We start from the raw sequence: 8989 nt of genomic DNA, 5'->3' as shown, positions 1-8989 counted from the left end.
ACCTGCCTAATTTTTGTATTTTTAATGGGGGGGCGGGTTTCACCATGTTGGGCACGCTAGTCTCGAACTCCTGACCTCAAGGGATTTGCCCACCTCAGCCTCCCAAAGTGCTGGGATTACAGGCATGAGCCACCGCGCCCGACCTCCTTAACTCTTTTATTTCCTTGCACACTTTTTCTCTGTAGCCCAGCTCACAACTTAACATGCTATTAGACATATACCTGACTTTTTTTTTTTTTTTTTGAGACAGAGTCTCTCTCTGTCACCCAGGATGGAGTGCAGTGGTGTGCTCTCGGCTCACTGCAACCTTGCAAACTCTGCCTCCCAGGTTCAAGCAATTCTCCTGCCTCGGCCTCCCTAGTAGCTGGGACTACAGGCACATGCCGCCACACCTGGCTAATTTTTTGTTTTTTAGTAGAGACAGGGTTTCACCGTGTTGCCCAGGCTGGTCTCAAACTCCTGAGCTCAGGCAATCCGCCCACCTTAGCCTTCCAAAGTGCTGGGATTACAGGCATGAGGCACCGTGTCCTGCCTCCGAGTATTTTTTTTTTTTTCCTGTCTCCTAGAACATCAGCCCCAGTAGAGCAGGGATCTTTGTTCTGTTCACCACTGAGGGTCCTCATTGGGTCCTAGCACACACAGTTGCTCAATAAATGTTGAATAAGTGGGTAAAGACAGCCACTAGCTTGCAGATATGTGTTCAAGGTGTGTCCTTGCGGAGACCTTCTCTATGCTTGGCACTGGAGAGGCCTGTCACGGGCAGGACATAGATGTGGCGACCTCAGACTTGAGAACTCCTGGGGCAATAGGGGAGATGGATGTGAATAATGTAACCATAAGCCAGAGAGAGAATGGAAATTCTGATAGGTTCTAAGAGGGAGACCAGCAAGGAGCTGAACCAGAGGCTGACACAGGGTGAGAGTGGGAATGTCTATTTTTTTTTTTTTTTGGAGACAGGGTCTCACTTTGTTGCTTAGGCTGCAGTGCGGTGGCGCAATCATGGCTCACTGCAGCCTCAACTTCCCAGACTCAAGTGATCCTCCCACCTCAGCCTCCCAAGCAGCTGGGAATATAGGTGCATGCCACCACACCCGGCTAATTTTTTATTTTTGGTAGAAACGGGGTTTCACCATGTTGCCCAGGCTGATCTTGAATTCCTGGGTTCAAGTGATCTTGCTGCCTTGGGCTCCCAAAGTGCTTGGATTACAGGTGTGAGCCTGTGAGCCGCACGTGGCCTATTTTATTTTTTAATTAATTTTTTGTTTTTGTTTTTCTTTTGAGATCGAGTCTCTGTCTCCAAGGCTGGAGTGCAGTGGCACGATCTCGGCTCACTGTAACCTCCACCTCCCAAGTAGCTGGGATTACAGGCACATGCCACCACGCCTGGCTAATTTTTGTATCTTTAGTAGAGACAGGGTTTCCTCATTTGGCCAGGCTGGTCTCGAACTCCTGACCTCCGGTGAGCCACCTGCCTCAGTTTCCCAAAGTGCTGGGATTACAGGAATGAGCCACTGTGCCTGGCTGGGCATGTGTCTTGTTTTTTTCATTCTATAGATAACAAGCAATTCTCCTCCCTCAGCCTCCCAAGTAGCTGGTACTAGAGGTGCCTGCCACTACGCCCGGCTATTTCGTGTAGTCTTAGCAGAGGTGGGGTTTCACCATGTTAACCAGTCTCTAACTTCTGACCTCAGGTGATCCTCCTGCCTTGGCCTCCCAAAGTGCTGGGATTACAGGTGTGAGCCACCATGTCCAGCCTCAAGCTCCTGAGTTTCAGTGATCCTTACACCTCAGCCTCCCTGAGTGCTGGGATTACCGATGTGAGCCACCACAACCGGCCTGAGTGGGGGGAGGTGTCTATTTTAGTCTCAGTGGTCAAGGAAGGCTTCTCTGAAGAGCTGATGTTGGGGCCAGGCCTCCTCAAGCGATTAGAAGGTGTCAGCTATGGGGAGATGTGGAGGGAGGGTGTTCCAGGCCAAGGAAGGGTAAGATCAAATAATTCAGGGATCTGAGGGCGGAGGAATCTGGACTCCAGTTCTCCCATTCAGGGCTGCCCAGGAGAGACAAAGAGGATCTCATAAGGGTGTGTGGCTTTGTGGCTCACTCATGCCCACAGCAAGGACCATGCCCACCCTACCCACCTTTTTTTTTTTCCCTCCGAGTCTCCCTCTATTACCCAGGCTGGAGTACAGTGGTACGATCACGGTTCACTGCAGTCTTGACCTCCAGGGCTCAAGTGATCCTCCCACCTCAGTGTCCCGAGTAGCTGGCACTACAGGCGTGCACCACCACCCCTGGCTCATTTTTTAATTTTTTTTTGTAAAGACGGGGTCTCACTGTGTTACCCAGGCTGGTCTCAAACTCCTGGGCTCAAGCGATCCTCCTACCTCTGTCTTCTGAAATGTTGGGATTATAGGCATGAGCCACCATGCCCAGCCTGCCACCAGTCTTGACTCTCCCTCCTCCTTCCCTCCCTGTGAGTGCTGGTGGCCTGTGTGTCCCGCCTGCTGAAGGATGCCTCTGACTTGGGGCTTTTGACTTCAGGCCTGGGAGACACATTTTGGCTGGGTTAGGGAGATCTTAAAAGGGGGTAGGGGACACGGCAGGGGCTAAGGAGAGTGACACACTGCAGGCAGGGGTTGGGTGACAGATGAAGGATCCACTGGTATATGCTGCCAGTGTGTGCCATCTACTTATGTGTTTTACGTGTGTCTTGTGCATGTGTCCTGTGTGGGCTGTATCTGTGTATGACTCAGCTACGTGTCAGCACATCCCTGTCGATGTGTGTCTCTGCTGATGTGTCTGTCAGCACGCACAGCTGTCCTGCATGTGTCTTTTTTTTTTTTTTTTTGAGACAGTCTCGCTGTCGCCCAGGCTGGAGTGCAGTGGCGCGATCTCGGCTCACTGCAGGCTCCGCCCCCCGGGGGTTCACGCCATTCTCCTGCCTCAGCCTCCCGAGTAGCTGGGACTACAGGCACCCGCCACCTCGCCCGGCTAATTTTTTTTGTACTTTTAGTAGAGACGGGGTTTCACTGTGTTAGCCAGGATGGTCTCGATCTCCTGACCTCGTGATCCGCCCACCTCGGCCTCCCAAAGTGCTGGGATTACAGGCGTGAGCCACCACGCCCGGCCACATGTGTCTTTTTTGAGATGGAGTCTCGCTCTGTCACCCAGGCTGGAGTGCAGTGGCATGATCTTGGCTTATTGCAACCTCTACCTCCCAGGTTCAAGCAATTCTCCTGCCTCAGCCTCCCAAGTAGCTTGGATTACAGGCACATGCTACCACGCCTGGCTAATTTTTGCATATTTAGTAGAGTCGGGGTTTCACCATGTTGGCCAGGCTGGTCTCGAACTCCTGACCTCAGGTGATCCACCTGCATCAGCCTCCCAAAGTGCTGAGATTACAGAAATGAGCCACTGCGCCTGGCCGGACATGTGTCTTTTTTTTTTCCCTTCTGTAGATAACAGGGTCTCACTATGTTGCCCAGGCTGGTCTCAAACTTGTGGCCTCAAGCAATCCTCCTGCCTCAGCCTCCCAAAGTGTTGGGATTACAGGCGTGAGCCACTGCACCCGGCTTGTGTGTGTCTTTCTGTGTCTGTTGTGTGTGTCTGTGGGTAGTGGCTGTTTCCCTGCATGGGACATTGTGGTAAATGTGGCTAATTCCCTGTGTGGGGGCTGCTGCCTATGGATAAGACTGTGTCTCTGTGCATGCACACGTGTGTGCACGCCCCTCACAACCCCAAAGAGGAAACACCTGTCCACCTTCCTGGGCTGGCACAGGGGCACAGGAGGCGGGATCCCAAATCACAGGCTTTTTCTCTCTGAGTATCTCTGCACTTTATTGTCCCTGCTGTAACAATGCTCATCCTTCCTGAGAGTGTCTCCTGAGGCCTCGGCCAAGGCTGACTGGAGAAGGGGCCGGTGAACCCTAGCAGGCTCTGCCACCTGAGGCCTGGGTCTTCCCCCGGGATCCTTGAATCTGGAGATGGCAGAGAGGAGGCAGGCCAGCTCTTTCCCCAGTCTTCCTAGGAGAGCTGCTTCTGCCCATTCTCCCGCTGATGAAACAGAGGCAGAAGCAGCAGCTCAGCAGGGTGAAGCTGGGTTTAACCTTCCTGAATGGGGTCCAGGGATACTCCACATCTGCCACATAGCCTCTTGGGCTGGACATTTTTCCTGGGCACCAGCCAGCAGCTGGAGCAGCGAGTGCCATATTTCTTGTACCTAGGGTTGGGGGACAAGAAACTGCCATTTAGGATGCAGTGGGGGCCCGGAAACCGCCACAAGGAAACCACTTTTCCCAAGAGGTAGGTGTTTTGCTTTTTGCTTTCCCCATACGCCATCCTGGTCATACACGTGGACTGATTTGGGGACCCCCACCCCAACTCCCTCCTCCATTCTAAGGACCTGATCCCACAGGCGTTGCAGAGAGGGGTCCCATCTTCAGCGTCTCTCCAGAGCGGGGTTCTCTGGGTCCGACAGGAAGCACAGCGCCGGGGCTCTGAAGGGTCAGAGGTCAAAGGGCAGGGGTCAGAGGCCATGCATGTGAGCTCAGGATGCCTGTGCGGAGTCGGGCATTTTGTGGGGGTCTCAGTAAAGGCCCCACCTGGCTCTGGATCAGCCCTGGGAGTTGCCAGCTCTAAGCCACAGCAAAGCCAGGAAGGGAGACAGATGGCAGCGTTCCGCAGAGGAGGAAGCTGGGGGTGGGGGTGACTCAGCCCAAGTGGAGGGGGGTGCTGCGACTCCTCCCGGAGGGCTCTAAATGGGGAAGCAAGATGGAGAAGGGGGGGGCAGGGAGAAAGGCAGGGAAGACAGGAAATTGGCCCCCAAAATATTTATAGCTCTCGGGTTTTCAGGACTCACCCAGGGCCTCGCTGCCTGCTGAGTGGGCCTCGGTGCCTCCTGGGTGGGCTGCAGGGCCCCCAACAGCATCTGCAGGGGATTCCTGAGAGCGGCTACTGCAGGGCAGGCTGCGGGGCAGACAAGGTATTAGCATTGGGGGGGATCCGTAGCTTGTCCCCAGTAGCCCCCCAAAATAAAGATTTAGTATCAAGGTATCAGCCATCCCCTGAGGAGGCAACTGATATCTGAATGGCCTGGCTTTGCCTCTCATTAGTAATATTATTATTATTATTATTTTTGCAGATGGAGTCTCGCTCTGTCACCCAGGCTGGAGTGTAGTGGTGTTATCTCAGCTCACTACAACCTCCATCTCCTGGGTTCAAGCAATTCTTGTGCCTCAGCCTCCCAAGCAGCTGGGACTACAGGTGCGTGACACCACACCCAGCTAATTTTTATATTTTTAGTACAGACAGGGTTTCACCATGTTGGCCAGGCTGGTCTCGAACTCCTGACCTCAAGTGATCCACCCGCCTCGGCCTCCCAAAGTGCAGGGATTACAGGCATGAGCTACCATGCCCAACCTAATTATTATTATTATTTTTTGAAAAATAGTAAGCACAGGGACAGCCTGCCAGTTTCCAATCCCAGTTCTCCATGTCCTTGCTGTGTGAGCCTGGACACATTATCTCCTACTCTGTGCCTCAGTTTCCTCATCTGTGAAATGGGCTTCCCAACAGTTTTTTTTTTTTCTTTGAAAATTTGATTGATTTTTAAAAAGAGATGGGAGTCTGGGCAATATAGGGAGACCCCGTCTCTACAAACATAAAAAAAATAGCCAGGAGTGGTGGTGCAGGCCTACACTCCCAGCTAGTTGGGAGGCTGAGGAGGGAGGATGGCTTGGGCCTGGGAGGTCCAGGCTGCAGTGAGCCATGATTGCGCCACTGCACTCCAGCCTGGGTGACAGAGCAAGACCCTGTCTCAAAAACAAACAAACAAAAAAAAAAGCAAAAAAAAAAGTGACCAGGCATGGTGGCTGCTCACTCCTGTAATCCCAACACTTTGGGAGGGCAAAGCAGATGGATCACCTGAGGTCAAGTGATCGAGACCATCCCGGCCAACATGGCAAAACCCTGTCTCTACTAAAAATACAAAAATTAGCCAGGCGTGGTAGCGGGTGCCTGTAATCCCAGCTACTCCAGAGGCTGAGGCAGGAGAATCGTTGGAATCCGGGAGGCAGAGGTTGCAGTGAGCCGAGATTGTGTCACTGCACTCCAGCCTGAAAGACACAGTGCGACTCCATCTCAAAAAAAAAAAAAAAATTATTGTTTTGGCGGCATGATTAAAAAAGTCATCATTATAATTTTTATAATAACAATAAATAAGTAAAAATTAGAGATGGGGGTCATACTATGTTGCCCAGGCTGGTCTCAAACTCCTGGGTTCATGCAATCCTCCTACCTCCATCTCCTGGGTTTGAGTGATTCTCCTACCTCAGCCTCCCAAGTACCTGGGATTACAGGCGCCCATTACCATTCCCGGCTAGTTTTTTTTGTTTTTTTTTGAGACCGAGTCCTGCTCTGTGGCTCAGGCTGGAGCACAGTGGCGCTATCTCGGCTTACTGAAGACTTCACCTCCTGAGTTCAAGCGATTCTCCTGCCTCAGCCTCCCGAGTAGCTGGGATTACAGGCACCCACTACAACGCCCAGCTAATTTTTTGTACTTTTAGTAGAGATGGGGTTTCACTATGTTGGCCAGGCTGATCTCAAACTCCTGACTTCAGGTGATCCGCTCGCCTTGGCCTCCCAAAGTGATGGGATTATAGGCGTGAGCCACTGTGCCCCGCCTCCCCAGGCTTTTGAATGAGCCCATACACATAAAATACTGCCTGTTAACCTCGTATTGTTGTCACTACCAACAAATAGTAGCTGTTAGCATTATTGGGAAAAATCACTGCAGCTGCAGCTGCAGCCTAAGCAAGGCCAGGCCTGATTCCTAAAGAGACCAGGTCTCACACTGGGAGTGGGGAGCCACTGAGTCAGGAGCGGCAGGACTGGACCTGGCACCAGCTCAAGTTGTCAACCAGAGACTGGGCCACGTGTGACGTAGAGCACAGGTGAGGGTCCACACCGACGCCAGGGATCTCCCCTACCTCCCACACTGGTGTTTGTGTTGTAACTGGGAGAAAGGGCGCCCTGGCTCCAGCCGGCCCCTACCTGTACGTGGGGATGATCTGCAGGCTGGAGTCCGGCTTTATCTGAAACTTCAGAGTCACCCCCTCGAACCCGGGGTCCACTTTCTCAGTGCCCCGGCAGGGGTTCAGCTGCTTCCGGGGCCTTCTCTGGGGTGGTGGGACCGAGGGAGTCCCCGGGGACTGCAGGCGGCGGCCCTTTTGGCTGATCCTGGTCTGTGTGTCCTTGGAATCCCTGTCCAGCAGCAGGCGGCCCTGAGTCCCCAGAGCCATCGGGTCCCAGCAAGGCCCCAGGACCGGGGTGTCCTGGGCAGGGGACTGACCCAGCCTCTCCACTGTCTCTTGGAGGAAGCACAGGGCGGTGACCGAGTCCTGGCATGCAGGCCAGAGGGACCTGGGGAGAAGGGCAGTGGGGTCACTTTTTCTTGGGTGACTCCTGGGTTTAGCCGGCCAGGGGGTTCCAACTTGGGCCGGCTCTTTGTGTACCCTTGGACAGGCTACACACCCCACCTGAGGTTCAGTAATTTCTAACTCTGGGTGGAAGGTTTAAGAGTTGCAGTAATTGCAACTCACCTCGCCCACTGTGGGCCTCCCAGGCACAGTCTCAGCCCTCCACATCAATCAACCCCTTACGGCACCCGTAGATCACCCAGGCAGGGACCGCCCTAGGTGACCCAGGCAGGATTTCAAGCCTCTGGCTGCAGGATCGAGAAAAAGGTTACTTTTTTTCTTTGTGTTTCTTTTAGAGACCAAGCCTCACTCTGTACCCCCGCCTGGAGTGCAGGGGCGTGATCAGGACTCAGTGCAGCCTAGAACTCCTGGGCTCGAGCGATCCTTCCGCCTCAGCCTCCCGAGTAGCTGGGACTTACAGGCATGCGCCACCACGCCGCTGGCTTGCCATAATATGATTATGATTTTTATCATTTTCATTATTATTGAGTTGCCCTCCATAACCCCTGGATGATCCCTGGGGAGTGCCTACATCAGCCCCAGAGACACGGAGTTGCATGGCCTCTGATCCCTAGATGACCCCAAGTGTCTATGGGCACCAGAACCTCTTTGTAAGTTTCAGTAACTATTATAAAATTGTCACTTCTCGATAACCCCAGGAAAGAGAGGTCATGACCCCTTGATCACTGAGCCAGATGGTGAAGTGCTAGCGGGGTCCGGGGAATGGGGTTTGGCCTTACACACCTCTCACTGATTCTGCAGCATCCTGGGGTCCTCGGCTTCTCCTGGGAGGGGGATCCTCCCAGTGGCTCCAGGTCCAGACAGGGCGGCGCCAGCAGCTTTGCTGGCATTAAGGAGTCCGGGGCTGGCTCGGCCTCCATTGCGCCCCAGCCCAGCCCCCTCCCTAATTACACCCGGCCCTGTCCCGCTGGGCCCACCCGATGAAACCCACCTGGGAGGAGCGGGACCTGTGGGGTGGGAGCGCTCCTGGCAGAGGATGCAATGAGCCCCAGCTGAAAGCGACCAACCTCGGCGGCGCCTTTCCTCTTTCTGGCTCTTTTCAGGTCATCCGCGCGCCCTTGCGTGGCAAGGGCGGCCTGGACCCCACCAAATCCCTCCGCAGCTGCCGGGGCGGGGCCTTCCACGCTGGCCCTCCCCCTCGGAAATGGGGGCTCCCAGGCCTCTGCCTCGGATCCCCAGCGGGATCTTAGATCCCAGAGGGAAAAGACAGCCGGGGGCCCAGCACAGCAGATGCAGGTGTGTTTTTTTTTTTTTTTTTTTTGAGACAGGGCCTCACTCTGTCACCCAAGCTGGAGTGGAATGGCCTGATCACTGCTCCACTGCAGCCTAAATCTCCTGGGCTCAAGTGATCCTCCCACCTCAGTCTCCCGAGTAGCTGGGACCACAGGCCCTTACTACCACTCCACGCTAATTTTTACTGTTTTTATAGGGACAAGGTCTCGCCATGTTGCCCAGGATGGTCTTAAGCTCCTGGCCTCAAGTGATCCTCCCAT

General features: G+C 53.9%; 1 protein-coding gene across 3 annotated transcripts; it reads right to left on the bottom strand.

The window, feature by feature from the left end:
* Nucleotides 1-3810: 3810 nt before the first annotated feature.
* On the bottom strand, nucleotides 3811-8754 carry ZGLP1 (zinc finger GATA like protein 1). Of its 3 annotated transcripts, none has more exons than XM_030820889.1 (5): nucleotides 8220-8754; nucleotides 7051-7419; nucleotides 4859-4965; nucleotides 4403-4496; nucleotides 3811-4219 (listed from the first exon to the last, which is right to left on the bottom strand). In XM_030820889.1, the coding sequence occupies exons 1-5, from the start codon at nucleotides 8354-8356 to the stop codon at nucleotides 4102-4104; spliced, it is 825 nt and encodes a 274-aa protein (XP_030676749.1). In that variant the 5' UTR covers nucleotides 8357-8754; the 3' UTR covers nucleotides 3811-4101. The 3 variants fall into 3 exon arrangements, with proteins under 3 accessions (XP_030676749.1, XP_030676750.1, XP_030676751.1); XM_030820890.1 differs by having other exon boundaries at nucleotides 8428-8754; XM_030820891.1 differs by lacking the exon at nucleotides 8220-8754 and adding an exon at nucleotides 7599-7662.
* Between the last annotated feature and the right edge of the window lie 235 nt (nucleotides 8755-8989).

This window comes from Nomascus leucogenys, chromosome 10, assembly GCF_006542625.1.
Source record: "Nomascus leucogenys isolate Asia chromosome 10, Asia_NLE_v1, whole genome shotgun sequence".
NCBI classification, from domain to species: Eukaryota; Metazoa; Chordata; class Mammalia; order Primates; family Hylobatidae; genus Nomascus; species Nomascus leucogenys.
This window is presented reverse-complemented; position numbering and strand designations above follow the sequence as displayed.